The sequence below is a fragment of the Mytilus edulis genome, chromosome 10 (genome assembly GCF_963676685.1).
Source record: "Mytilus edulis chromosome 10, xbMytEdul2.2, whole genome shotgun sequence".
Classification (NCBI taxonomy): domain Eukaryota; kingdom Metazoa; phylum Mollusca; class Bivalvia; order Mytilida; family Mytilidae; genus Mytilus; species Mytilus edulis.
The window spans coordinates 10,788,737-10,803,741 of NC_092353.1; the positions used below are offsets into that span (position 1 = coordinate 10,788,737).

Sequence of the window (15,005 nt, forward strand, 5' to 3'; positions counted from 1 at the left end):
TCTAAGAAAGATTGAAACACAATTAACAGTTTCTTTCCAATATGGTATTCTCTTAGCCTGCATTTCACAAAAAAAATCTACAGCTTAAATTGATAATGAATATGCTGAATTGTTCATGACTTGCACTTAATTCTAAATGTTAACTGATTTGTAAAAACATGACAAGAGATCTACTTGTATACAATGCAACTAACAATAAGCAAAATGAGTATGTTTGTACCTGACTGTTTAGTCTGAATAATATGTGGATGTTCATATTGTTTAGTTCCTCTTTCTGTATGAGCTGTTATAGTAACTTTATACTGCCAGTACTCCTCTAAACCATACACAGAACATCTGGTCTGGTTATACACTAAAATATACACATCATATGTTGATACACTTAAATATACAGAACATCTTGTCTGGTTATACACTGAAATATACAGAACATCTTGTCTGGTTATACACTGAAATATACATATTGTCTGGTTATACCCTGATATATACAAAACATCTTGTCTGGTTATACACTGATATATACAGAACATCTTGTCAGGTTATACACTGATATATACAGAACATCTGGTCTGGTTATACACTGCAATATACAGAACACATCATCTGGTTATACACTGAAATATACAGAACATCTGGTCTCTTACTGAAATATAAAGAACACATATGCATCATATGTTGATACACTGAGTTATACAGAACATCTTGTCTGGTTATACACTGAAATACACAGAATATTTTTGACTATACACTGAAATATACAGATATGATCTGGTTATATTATGAAGAATACAGAACTTTTGGTCTAGTTATAATCTGAAATATATAGATCATCTCGTCTGGTTATACACTGAAATATGCAAATCACCATGCCTAATTATTCACTAAAATATACAGAACACCACGTCCATTTATACACTGAAATATACAGATTATCTTTCATCATCATAAACTGAAATATACAATTTTTTTTTATCAGCTAACAGTTGCATTCAAATGCTTTTTTGTGATTGAGGAAAATTGCATTTGGTTGTATATTGGATCTTTTTCTTGTAGAAAGATCAAAAATTCATCTAGAAATTATTGATATTTTAATACAGTGAGAAATTTATAAATATGTCAACATTTACCTGATGTTTTGCAATCTTTGGTTTGACTATTTTCTATATCCCTCACTGTGACTGTGTAATTTGTAGGACCAGTGTAGGGATACGGTGGTTTCCATTCTACTATCAGCATTGTGGCATGTTCTTCAATGCCACTAAATCTTGGTTGATTTGGCACTGAAATATTCATAAAAATTATAATCAAATATTCAAATCTAAATAAAACCGAAGTTCTTAGTTCTATTAATAAGTAATGAAGGGAGAACTAGCATTTAAACAGAACTTTAAATTAAAAATATTTTCAAGGCATAATATGTTGCAGGGGCATATGTAAGCCAAAAAAGTGTCCCATGAAATTGTGTCTTCTTGAACTATATTTCACATATCATCCGTGAAACTTCGTTCACGGGACAGAATATCACATTTGTAAACTATAAAATAGTGTCTCCCTCAGTGAAAAATTGTCCCTAGTACTTAGACATAATTTCATGGATGTTTTATAAAAATATGTCACAAGAGACAATTTTTCATACTGTAGCTATTTTTTCTTTATGTCGCTTAAGAAGGGAAATAATTTAGCAATCATTAAAATGTTTAAATATATTAGTTCAATCATAATTGAAATTTAAATAAAGACAACACAGATGTAAACAAAAATAGAAAGTGGTGAATATATATAAGTTTACAGCTATGACTTTTTGTGTGATGGTCTATACCCTCCAGAGTACACTTTGTATTATTCATGACATTATTGATCTTGGTAAAAATGACAAACCAAAGATGTTAAAAAAATCCATTAATTCCTACTGTATATTTAAAAACAAAGATTTAGTCTTATTATTTTTTGTAAATTAAATTATTTGGTATTAGACAAGATTTTTATGCTATTTTGACATGATTTCACTATGAAAAAATATCCAACAAAGGTCAAAATAGAATATCATTTCAAGGGACACATTTACACAGAAGTTGACAACATTTTATAATAAAATTCTGTCCTGGAAAAAATTTCACAGGTTATATACGTGAAATTTTGTCCTTGGGATATCATTTCATTGGGGACACTATTTAATCCTACACATATAACCAATATTAAAGGAAATACAAAACATCAGAAATAAAGCTGTTGTATACCTATATGTGCAATTATGAATTATTGTCAATTTGTAATTTTTTCCTTTGATCTTTCGACAGGAATCAATATTAGGCAATGAATTCATTTAACAGCACAGCAACTTCAAATGTTCGTGAACATATGTGCTAGGATAAAAAATGTTGACATGCATTTTTTTTAGTTGTAATCTCTGTCCTGCCTTTTTATTTTCAACTCTTTTCGGTCCTGCCTTTTATTAACAATTCTATGCTGACTTTTATACATACATTGTCCTGCCTCTTTTTTGGCAAAGTTGCTCTTCCTGCCTTTTTTAAAATTTCATCCAAGCACACATATTCTATATGTATTTACCTGCTATATCAGTTTGTTTCACGATAATTACAGGGTCAGTTTTCCCGTACTGGTTACTTGCTGTTACAGATATAGTGTAATTTGTATACGGTAACAAATTAGTGATATTTGTACATTCTGTTCCCGGTATTGCTCCAGATCTAGATATCATAACATATAGAGTATCTTCATCTAATGTCACATTGTAAAATACTGCATCACTGTTGATAAAACATGGCTTTTCCCAGCATACTGTCATACTGTCGGATTTTATATTCTCCGCTCTCACATTTAGAACTTCTTCAGGAACTAAAAAAGGAAATTTCAGAATGTGAACTCTTAAATGAAGATATAGTATAACAAAAGTTAATTAAAACTTCTACAACAACACATGGCAAACTCTTTTATTTGTATCTGTAAACGAATAGGATAAAAAATAAATATTGTAAAGTCCAACTGACCATTTTGAGTTTTAAATCTCAATCTACTTCAATGTTAGGCTATAAAGTATATAACCTGTTTCTACCAACTGCTTCAATTCGAAACGTCTCTGTACACAGTCAGGAATATAACTGGTAATCACCAATTGCTAAAGAGATGTTTTTACCAGTAAAGATGGTTTAGATTGATTTAGAAAAAATGTAATTCAGTATAGGTAAACCAAACTTACCAGAATGAAGTGTAGTAACTTTGTGCTCATTGCTCAAAACACCAACATTGTTTTCTACTGCTTCCTGTATTTTGATAAAATAATCCCAGTAGGGAAACAGTCCAGTAATCTCACATGAACGCCATGGAAAACATTCAATCCATTTAGTAACATTTGTCTGGTTGCCTGTACAAGAATGATCCAAAGATGTGTAGGAAACATCGTAGCTAATTGGTGCTTCAACACTGTCACAGGGCACTTCAAGCTCAAGTCTTATGGTTGTGTTGCTAGCAGTTGTTTCACTTATCTTTGACTGGGGTTCTGAAATGTTAAAGACAAAAAAATATTCCAATACAAACTGATATAAGAATAATGATATTAACATATTCTCAATAAAACAAAAAATCAGCAAAAAATGAAGAAAAGACTGGTGCAATAATAGTAAGAAACCTCTTAGTGGTTGTTTTTGCTTTTCAAATTTGGTGATAATGGCAGATCTTTGGTAGATAACTTTAATCACTATTTGTCAGGAATGATAGTTTTTTTTAGAGCTTGACGTATTGTATGTACAGACACTTGTCTATTGATGAAAACCATATGTCAATCTCTAAATGTCTTAAGGTTTCTGTGTTGTTGGATTGATATACCCTACTCCTTTAATTATAGTTTATTGCCCCTCAAAATTAATATATTTTTATCTCTATAATATGTTATAATATTTTCAGTGTACAACAAAAATATCAACAAAAACAAATAAAATTATCACCAATTTGTCAGAACAGAGTGTGGCTGAGACAATTCTGCTAAATTGTAAACTGTATTTGATGACACTGTTAGCGTATAATTTACAAAGAACCTTAAAACTTATAACAATATTATTTTACCATAAACGCTTGTGTTCTTTACTCCACACTTTTTAGATCCAGCTCCAGCTAATGTTATAGCTGACACACACACAAGGTATTCTTTCCAACATTCTAAATTCCTTAATATTACAGAAGTCCTCCCTTCTGCAACAGTATATTTACATCCACTAATACCATTACTACAATAACTGACATTATACACCGTTATTATACCATTAGTTACATTAGGTGGTGACCACATGATACTCATGGTGGTCACATTCAGTACTGTAATGTCCAATGAAGCTGGAGACTCTGGTTCTATAAAAAACAAAATGTTTTGATAAAGATGAAAGTAATGAACAAGATATTAGTCTTATAGGACATAAAATACTTAGTTTCAGTAATTGTCCGCCATGTGGTTTTTTTATATTGTTTTTACAGTGTTATTATTTACTGTCTCATCGAAGAATATTTATTCATATAAGGAGAGACATAAAATACAATTATATGTCTCTGATATTAGTTCTATCTGTTTCTATGTGATTATGACAGTCATTGTGGTTATTTTCAGTACTGTGATGGATGTTTCAGCTGATCAGAATTTGCAAAATATTTGTAAATTATATTTTAGTGTTTCCTTTCATTGAAATGACATACATTTTAATTTTGCAGTGCATGCAAACTATGAAAAACGTATTCTTTATTTTTTTTTAAAATTTGAAAATATCTTACTATCTTCCTGTGTGATGACTGTTATTCTGTCTGTAGTGTTGGAACCAACTTTATTCATAGCTGTTACACTGTAGTGATATAACATCCCTGGTTTTAATCCTCTAATTGATAAATAAAACTGTGAGTTGTTGTAATAGATGTTGCCATTTCTATTATTGGCCAGGCTAAAACTTGAGCACTGATGCTCCTGATGATTCTGGAAAACAGTCACTTAATTAATTTGGTGTTATTAAAAAAATTTATTTCCATTGAAAGCTTTTAGCCAAATAAAAAAAAGAAGCTAAAATTTACAGTTAATATTAGTTACACAGTGTGTAATTGTCCTAATACGAGAATTTTATTGACCCGATAAATTCCGTATTAGGACAATTGAACACTGTGTAACGAATTTATCCTGATTTTGTTATATTACATATTATTAAATTTAAATTCAATATAAGGACAATATCAACAAAATATGTTTTAGATATTTAATCTAAAACTGTAAAAAAATAAAATATTAGGACTATGAAGCCATTTATTTTTCTTATTTTTTTATTAGGTCAATGGTATAAGGGAGATAATCCCAATTGACGTGATAAATAAGGGAGATAATTCCTATTGACGTAATAAAAAATTGTACTGAAATTTATTAGGACAATATCAGCCAATCAAATTGTGAGAAATTATCCAAAATCAGGATGAATAGCTTTTATCCCGTCGCTTTTCAAAGAATAAAGTTCAATAACTTCTCAATGTCATATCAGAACTTAAAGAAGTTTATTTTAATAGATATAAACTAGTCATCAAAGCTTCATGAAAACTGCTCTCAGCACTTTTAAAGAAAAAATTGAAAAAAATTGAAAAACACATGAAATCGAAAAATTCATAAAAATCGAAAGAATGCTAGGCCAATAGAATTATAAACAATCCATCATAGTTTCATAAAACTGCTCAACGCCTTTGTGAGCTTTTGTCTGAAAACTGGAAAATCATAATATTTTTAAACCATTAAAAAGTAAATACCCAATAAGAGTCATTTTTGCTGCATTTTGGTTCAGGTTGTATACAGGAAACAGTATAATTTTCTATGTTTGTATCTTTACTATCAAACAGATTTACAGTGTATCCATGGATCCAACCATTACTTCTCATAGGCTCTATCCATGTCAGATTTAAATGGGTTCTTGTTGTAATATTACTGAAAACGACAGGGTACTCTGGTACTGTAAATAGTTCAGGACAAAAAATTGATAAAAACATGCTCATATTGAGCAATATGACTAGTGTAATAATCCTATTATTTTCCTGTATAAATGACTTCTGTAATGCCATATACTGAAATTACGGGGCGCCAAATGGGACTCTTGTGGTTTTGTACAAAACTCAATTCTGTCATAACAAAATCATTTTTGTTTAACAAAACTATGTGAGACTTGTTTTATGAAAACTTCAATTTTGTGATGACAAAATTCATTTTTGTCATGAAAAAAGTCAATTTTGTTAAACAGGTATGCAAATATAAACTTATTTGCATACAAAATTAACTTTTGCTACCTGATATGGAAATTAAAACACAAAATTCAATTCTGTGAGGACAAAATTAAATTTTTCGACGACAAAATTGACATTTGTGAGACAAAATTGACTTTTGTGAGACAAAACTCAATTTGGTGAGACAAAATTCAATTTTTTGTCTAACAAAAGTCAATTTTGTTTGGCAAATGTCAATTTTGTCTCACAAAAGTCAATTTTGTCTCATAAAAGTCAATTTTGTGTCACAAAAGTCAATTTTGTATGCAAATTAGTTCACAGAATCCAATTAAACTAAACAAAGGAGTAGGTTCAGTAAGACCCATTTTTTGTTTTTGGCCCCAAAATATAGCAGTTTTACAAAATTGTTAAAATGTAAACCTTTAGTTATTTATTGGACAGTAGAATGCTTCTGCTATATAAATATGGGCTGTTTTTTACAATACATTGCACATATATCCGGTACTAGCACCATTAAGTCATGCTAAATTACTGAAATCCTCATAATTCTAGTATTTTAGTTAAATTTTAGACGGTTTTCGTGTAAAACGAAAGTGGCCGCATTCGTGTTCATCCTTAATATTGAAATGTAAGTTGTATTTTATGATAATACATAACATATATAAAGGTTGAGGATGAACACAGATGCGGCCACCTTCATTTTTACCAAAAACCATCTGAAAAGTGACATTTTTTCGGCATATTAGGTAGATTTTTCATATTTGAGCTTGAATCGGATCGTTTTTAATGACTAAATCTGTTAAAATCTTTCACATAAACTAATTAATTCAAATAAAATAGACACTTTAAGTGTTTAAAAAGTGGTCAAAATCTTTCGTCAGATGAACCTGAAATTTGAGGCCAAAATCGGTCCTTACCGGACCTACTCCTTTGCATGCAAGATTGACTTTTGTGAGACAATTCAATTCAATTTTGTCTCACAAAAGTCAATTTTGTCTCACAAATGTCAATTTTGTCTCACAAAAATCAATTTTGTCTCACGAAAGTCAATTTCGTCTCACAAAAGTCAATTTTGTATGCAAATTAGGGTGGTCGGTAAAAGTGTCACGGAATAGAAGTTCCTTCATAATATAAGTTCCAAATGGAAAAACTACTCTGGAATATTATTTCCACAGGAATAAATATTACAGTAGATGTTCCTAACGGAATAAATAGTATAGAATATTTGTTCCAACAGGTACAGGTATTATGACATTGTTTATAATAAAGTTTCCACTGGAACTTCTGTTAGGTGGAACAAATATACGTTGACAAAAGTGGTAACCCGAACCCGGACCCGAACCGGAATTTGCCGGAAATTTGCCGAACCGGAAATCTATTTTACAAATTTTATGCTCTTTGCGTTTTCGATTTTTTCTACTAACTTCTTCTTCTTCTTCTTCTGGAAGTCCACCCTATCTGCAGGGTCACCGCATTTAAAAATTTTGTTTATTTTTAAAATTGCGTTATTTAAAATTCTATCTACTGGTTAAAATTTAAAATAATATTAACAGTTAGAATAGGATAAAACTAAAAATTAGTTAAAACAGGAACTTGTATATATGTACACTATACATTTAAAATTATAAAATGGATAAAAGTAATCTTATCAGTTGTTTATATTCTCTTAGCAACGGAAAGTGAAAGGAACTACTAATCTGTACTAGTAATTGGTTTTTATGGACTAGTATGGTTTCTTAATAAGTTTAAATATATGTAATTAAAAGATAAAATGGTAAGGGATACGAATAAAACAAGAAACTTGTAAAAAACGTTTATGCATTTGATGTATAATTAAATTCTGTCTCATGTGTGAAAAGATTTTTGTCAAAACATCACTAACAAAGATAAAATTAAGGTTTATTCATTTCCACCTCGGTAAAAGTGGTAACCCGAACCTGAAAGTTTTTCTTTAACCAAACCTTCTCTACCTAAGTGTTTTAAATTCGCTTTCACAGAATCCAAACTAAACAAATTTGCATACAAAATTGACTTTTGTCGCCCAATTTTCATATTAGGTAACAAAAGTAAAGTCTGTGTTACAAAAATGAATTTTGTCATGACAAAAGTAACTTTTGTCCACTGAAAGATAATTTTGTATGACAAAATTTTAAATTTGTAGTAACGTAACGGTACCCAAATTGCACCGAGTACCCAAATTGCACCTTATTAGCAAAAATAGACGCGAAAATCTTACAAGATTTCCTAGAGACGAAACAATTTGTATTTTTATGACTTGATACTATGCACGTCTTTCAACATAGGTAAAAATATTTAGATATACACAAAACGTTCACAGTATTTATCAACAGATGAAGTGTTTACTGAAAATGCAAAATGTACCGAAACGTCGCCATGCAACGTCATCAAAACAGTATCTTTTTAAAATTAGCAAATACAATATGTTTCAAGTATCCATTTCTTAAAAAATGAAGAGTAAGCATGGACAAATATCCAATTGTTCAAAATATTTGAAAAAAACTAAACAAAGGCTCTGTCGACTTTTGACGATGTGAATTTAAGGTAGATCATAAGTAAATATTTTTTGAGACAGAATTTTCTTATTTTTAGCCAGAATGAAGATTTTAATATGCTCTTTTCCAAAATATAATAAAAAGGAGGGGTCACCGTGCTATTTTTCAAGCTATGAGTCGTTAAAAATTGCCTAAATTTGGTTAGATTGTTCATGGAAAAACACATTTGTGTGCATAAAAAAAATCTATGAGATAGAATTTTGAAATAAATTGTGAAAAGATAGATTTTGTAATATGTTTTAAGAAAATAAAAAGAAAAAAATGGTGTCACCGAACTTGTTTTCTTGCTACAAGTAAAAAGAAAAAAAATCCCTATCTGTCCAGTATAATTTTTGTACTAAAAGAGTTATCTTCCCTTAAATGGCTCGTTTGAAAAAAATGATTATAAAAGCAAGAAAATTGATATTTGTTTAAATATTTTGAATTATACAATAAATTGCCAAGTTTTCTTTATATTATTAAACAGTATAACCAGTAAATTGCAAATCTGTCTTCAAATTTGCAGATTTAGGCAAATAACTAGACCGATTTTTTACTGTGAGTGTTCAATCCAAGATGGCGGTATACCATGAATCTACCTTAAGCATTGATGCAATTTGGGTACTCCTCATAACAGAATCATTGATGGTTTGGAGGTTAGTTCAGACCAATTTTTTATGATTCCATATGGATTGAAAATTAAATTGGTGTACCAATATAATAAAGAAGGATACGGCTACAAAATAAACATAAAATGATTTTTTTTCTCTTGATCATAAAAAAACGTAGGTGGAAAAGCTGTCAAAAAAGGTGCAATTTGGGTACCGTCACGTTATGCTACAAAATTTGTTAAACTGAACTCATTGTTGTTGAACAAAACTCACTTTTGTCCGTACAAAATTGAATTTCGAGTACAAAATCACAAGAGTCCCATTCGGTGCCCCGTAGAAATTCACACACTAACACTATTTAATTTGATTCACTATTAACAGTATGATCAGTTCAGATGTTTCCCAATTAATGTGCAGGTTAAGAAGGTTGTAGCATACATATGCTTACTATATATAGCTCTAACACTGCTGAAACACATGCTTTATGTTTTAACACCTTGCATTTTCATGACTGGACTGTTTTCTACAGCAGTTTTTTTTTAGTTTTTGAACAGTTTGGCTTGATAAAACAAATTGGAATTTGGTCAGAAATTTGAATAAACTGCAATTGGTGGAGAGCAACACTTACAGTAAAATCACAGTAACAAAACATAGTTTTATCAAAAATAATTTCAGTATGTTCAACTGATATCTTTTTGTGCTTTTTGTGTTGTTTAAATATCGTCTTAACAAGGTTATAATGAAACTCTTTGATACATGTAAATAGCTGTTGCCTAAGTATCCCAATGTTTAGTTTTGGTTGGTCTGAGATAAATGTATGACTGAAGCAAATCGCTATTGATTAGATAAATCAAGAAAAATAAAAATTTCATAGTGCAAAAATCAATGTGACTTACAAGTTTCGTTCACATGAACAAAGTAATGCCGAGATACTGTAAAATTCCAATTCTTTACATTCAACACACAACAATCTCCAGGAATAGTTCCATTCACAGATAATGAAGGCTTGTTCCTAGATAACACCTGTGACAGGTAGTTGCAAGAAACATTTACATGGTATATATCACTAAATTTTACCCAGAATATTGTAAATGATGATTCACCATATATGACTGTGTAGGAGTTGGGATCCACTGAAACAAGAAAAAAAAAGTTTATTAGATCGATCTCTTATAGTCTCATAGATTTCCTGATTTTCAATAAAAAAAAAACTGCATTTAAAGTATTTCATCTACCTAAAAAATGACCTTTATGTTGTTCCATGGTTCTGAATTATGAAAAAAAAATACATATAATTATCCATAACATTTAATTTTTATTTTAATTTAAAAGTAATAAACTTTTACCACTCCTTACACATCTATAAATTGGTCATATGTGTACAGAAATACACTTTATGGCAATATTAGTGAAACTCAGAGAGAACATAAGAAGCTGTCATGCAATTATTTTTTTGTTACAGTGACTTGACTGTTAGTGTTGCTATCCACCAATTGCAACTCATTCAAAATTTTGACCAAATTGCACTTTGTTTTATAAAATCAAATTGTTCAACTGGTCAGAATATTGAACAAATTGTTCAGTCAAAATGTGAAAGTGCAAGGTGATAAAAATATTATATACTTACAATCCTATAAGACTTTAATTCCACTTTAATGATGTTATTACTAAATTTGTCTATCAATCTGTATAGTTATATTATAGCCATTACCATACTAAAGGTAAAATGTTTTATTTTGAATTGCTATAAAAATGTCCAAACTAACCTTTTATATAGTTTTTCTTTCGAAAAGGATTTTTATATTTATAAGAATCATGTATCATTTAAAATAAGACATCATATATTCAGTAAAATACGTGTGAAATAACAATATGCTATTGAGAAGTTTCCTTGGGGAGATAACGTAAAATACTATTCTTTTGAATAAAGATTTTTTGAAACCAAAAAAGATTATCTCCCCTTCCTACAAACATATTGCAATTTCACAAATATTTTACTGAATATGAAATGTTTTTATTCACATAATGTGTGATTCTTATGTATATAGAATACTTTTCGAAAGAAAAACTATATAAAAGCTTAGTTTGGACATTTTTATAGCAATTAAAAATAAAACAGTTCACCTTTAGTATGGTAATGGCTATAATATAACTATACAGATTGATAGACTGATTTAGTAATACCATCTGACAATAAAGTGGAGTTAAAGTCTTATAGGATTGTAAGTATGTTTTATTTTATCACCTTGCACTTAACGACTTGATCGTGGTTTTCTACAGCAGTTGGTTCAAATTTTTGACCAGTTGAACAATTTGGTTTAATAAAACAAATTGCAATTTGGTCAAAATTTTGAATGAATTGCAATTGGTGGATAGCAACACTTACAGTCAAGTCACTGTAAGATTAAGATTTTTGGAAAACTGCTGTATGGGAAATTCATAACATTCGTTGGGTATTGGCACTCTCCTTTTCTGATTTAATTTATTTTATATGACAATACTTACACGGTGTCTGAGTACACACATTGGTAAAAGAACGAGAATTATGACTTATTTCTGAGAAGGAAACAGCATAAACATCAATCGTATAACAACTCTGTGGTACCAGTCCTGTAATTTCTGTCTTTGTTTGATTAACACCAACAGCCCTGGCCACTGTCATTGACAACTTTCTTGCATTAATATTGTTTTCATAATCAATTCTAAAACCATCAAAATGTTCATCTGCAGGATGTTCAATCAACAGGGGTATGGAAGTTATCGTAGTATTCCCAATACGTGTTCCTGAACCAGGTGCTCTTGGCTCTGAAATATTCCGGTTATAATACTGTATAAAAAACATATTCAATTATCCTTATTTAGTTGGAATTTAATCAAAATGGTGAAAAAGGAAATATATCTTATAGTACTTTTAGGCAATTATTTATTTTGCATGCTGCATGCCTTGTTTAATATTGTGATTTTGTATCATATAGGTTCAATAGTTTACCTTAGTTACTGTTTGGCAGAAGCATTTTATACATTTGTATAATACTTTAATAAACATTGAAAAGAGTAAGATGTTTCGTGGGTAAACTTTGGGTCAGGTCAAATATAAAGGGGTGTTTCTTAGGAAACTCAGATACTGGTAAGAAGGCACTTTGATAAAACACCCCTCCTCCAAGAATGGTACAGCTATCATCGGGGTATATAAGTAGGAGAGATTCGTGTAAGGGCTTAATCCAATCCATCAAAGTCACGTCTCTGTCATTACAGCTGAACGGACGTGCTGGGCCAGCTCCCCTTTACCCGTTAACTTCGATGAGGGTTTACAGTTAGATGATCAACGACCTACTACTTAAGATGACAGAAACCAATCCAAGCCGTACAGTAGACGTAGTAGTTGGCGTACCCGCGTTAACATGCACTCCAAAACCATTGTATCATGGGGAGTGTTATGCCGATTAACGTCCAAGGGCTGTATCCTAGGTGTTGGGTGATTGACCTTCATTTCACTGCCTCACGGCTTTGGTCCTGATAACGCTTCCTGCCATCTTTAGAACTACGTCCACGACTCATCTACCAGTACTCCATCATCGAGGTTAGCGGGCTGCCAAGCTGACCAAACTGGCACTGAAAACAGCCGTTGTGAAGTAAACCGACATCAAAATAGTCAACAAAAGAAAAACAACTTACCCAAACCAAGATGGCGGCCTACATATGGCGTCCTCTACTACCTGTTCCTGACCCACGGCATCAAAATATGATAAAGCTCACCAAACGCCTTCCGGGACCGAGCCGACCGTGCGAGGGCTGTATAACCAGTCAAGGTCGTTAAACACTTCCATATATACAAGGGCTTACCCGACCGTGCGAGGGCTGAAAAGCCAGCCAAGGTCGTAACACACTTACATATATATATATATACACAAGGGCTTCCGAATTCAAATCATTACAGTCACGTCTCAGTCATTACAGCTGAACGGCTCTCCTTTACCCGCTATCTTCGATGAGGGTTTACAGTTAGGTGATCAACGACTTACTACTTTAGATGACAGAAACCAATCCAAGCCGTACAGTAGACGTAGTAGTAGGCGTACCCGCGTTAACATACACTCCAAAACCCATTGTATCATGGGGGAGTGTTATGCCGATTAACGTCCGATGGCTGTATCCTAGGTTGTGGGTGATTGACCTTCATTTCACTGCCTCGCGGCTTTTGTCCTGATAACGCTTCTTGTCATTTATAATACTACGTCCGAGACTCATCTACCAGTACTCCATCATTGAGGTTAACGGACTGCCAAGCTGACCAAACTGGCCCTGAAAGCAGCCGTTGTGAAGTAAAAGAAACATCAAAATAGTCCACAAAAGAAAAACAACTCACCAAAACCAAGATGGCGGCCTACATATGGCATCCTCTACTACCTGTTCCTGACCCACGCCATCCGAAAATATGACAAAGCTAACCAATTACTACAAACGCCTTCCGGCACCGAGCGACCGTGCCAGGGCTGAACAAGTTCGTTAAACACTTACATATATATACAAGGGTTTCCCAATCCATCAGTCACGTCTCAGTCATTACAGCTGAACGGAAGTGCTGGGCCAGCTCTCCTTTAACCGCTATCTTCGATGAGGGTTTACAGTTAGATGATCAACGACTTACTACTTTAGATGACGGAAACAAATCCAAGCCGTACAGTAGACGTAGTAGTAGGCATACCCGCGTTAACATGCACTCCAAAACCCATTGTATCATTGGGGAGTGTTGTGCCGATTAACGTCCGAGGGCTGTATCCTGGGCGTTAGATAATGGAACTTCATTTCACTGCCTCGCGGCTTTTGTCCTGATAACGCTTCCTGTCATTTATAAAACTACGTCCGAGACTCATCTACCAGTACTCTGTCATCGAGGTTAGCGGGCTGCCAAGCTGACCAAACTGGCCCTGAAAGCAGCCGTTGTGAAGTAAAAGAAACATCAAAATAGTCCACAAAAGAAAAACAACTCACAAAAACCAAGATGGCGGCCTACATATGGCGTCATCTACTACCTGTTCCTGACCCACGACATCCGAAACTATGACAAAGCTAACCAATTACTACAAACGCCTTCCGCCACAGTGCGACCGTGCGAGGGCTGAAAAGCCAGTCAAGTTCGTTAAACACTTACATATATATATACAAGGGCTTCCCAATCCATCAGTCATGTCTCAGTCATTACAGCTGAACGGACGTGCTGGGCCAGCTCCCCTTTACCCGTTAACTTCGATGAGGGTTTACAGTTAGATGATCAACCAATTACTACTTTAGATGACAGAAACCAATCCAAGCCGTACAGTAGACGTAGTAGTTGGCGTACCCGCGTTAACATGCACTCCAAAACCCATTGTATCATGGGGGAGTGTTGTGCCGATTAACACCCGAGGGCTGTATCCTAGGCGTTAGATAATGGAACTTCATTTCACTGCCTCGCGGCTTTTGTCCTGATAACGCTTCCTGTCATTTATAATACTACGTCCGAGATTCATCTACCAGTACTCCATCATCGAGGTTAGCAGGCTACCAAGCTGACCAATCTGGCCCTGAAAGCAGCCGTTGTGAAGTAAAAGAA

The 15,005-nt window shown here is 32.6% G+C and overlaps 1 protein-coding gene across 1 annotated transcript in view; it reads right to left on the bottom strand.

Moving 5' to 3' along the window:
* Window positions 1-15,005, bottom strand: part of LOC139493393 (receptor-type tyrosine-protein phosphatase eta-like) — a 60,691-nt gene that overhangs the window by 20,967 nt on the left and 24,719 nt on the right. Inside the window, exons 5-13 of the mRNA XM_071281768.1 lie at window positions 11,918-12,217; window positions 10,309-10,545; window positions 5,782-5,981; window positions 4,777-4,972; window positions 4,081-4,362; window positions 3,218-3,517; window positions 2,569-2,856; window positions 1,128-1,280; window positions 221-352 (exon numbers count right to left, since the gene is read on the bottom strand). Coding sequence (XP_071137869.1) covers window positions 221-352; window positions 1,128-1,280; window positions 2,569-2,856; window positions 3,218-3,517; window positions 4,081-4,362; window positions 4,777-4,972; window positions 5,782-5,981; window positions 10,309-10,545; window positions 11,918-12,217 — 2,088 coding nt within the window. The remainder of the gene's footprint in view (window positions 1-220; window positions 353-1,127; window positions 1,281-2,568; window positions 2,857-3,217; window positions 3,518-4,080; window positions 4,363-4,776; window positions 4,973-5,781; window positions 5,982-10,308; window positions 10,546-11,917; window positions 12,218-15,005) is intronic.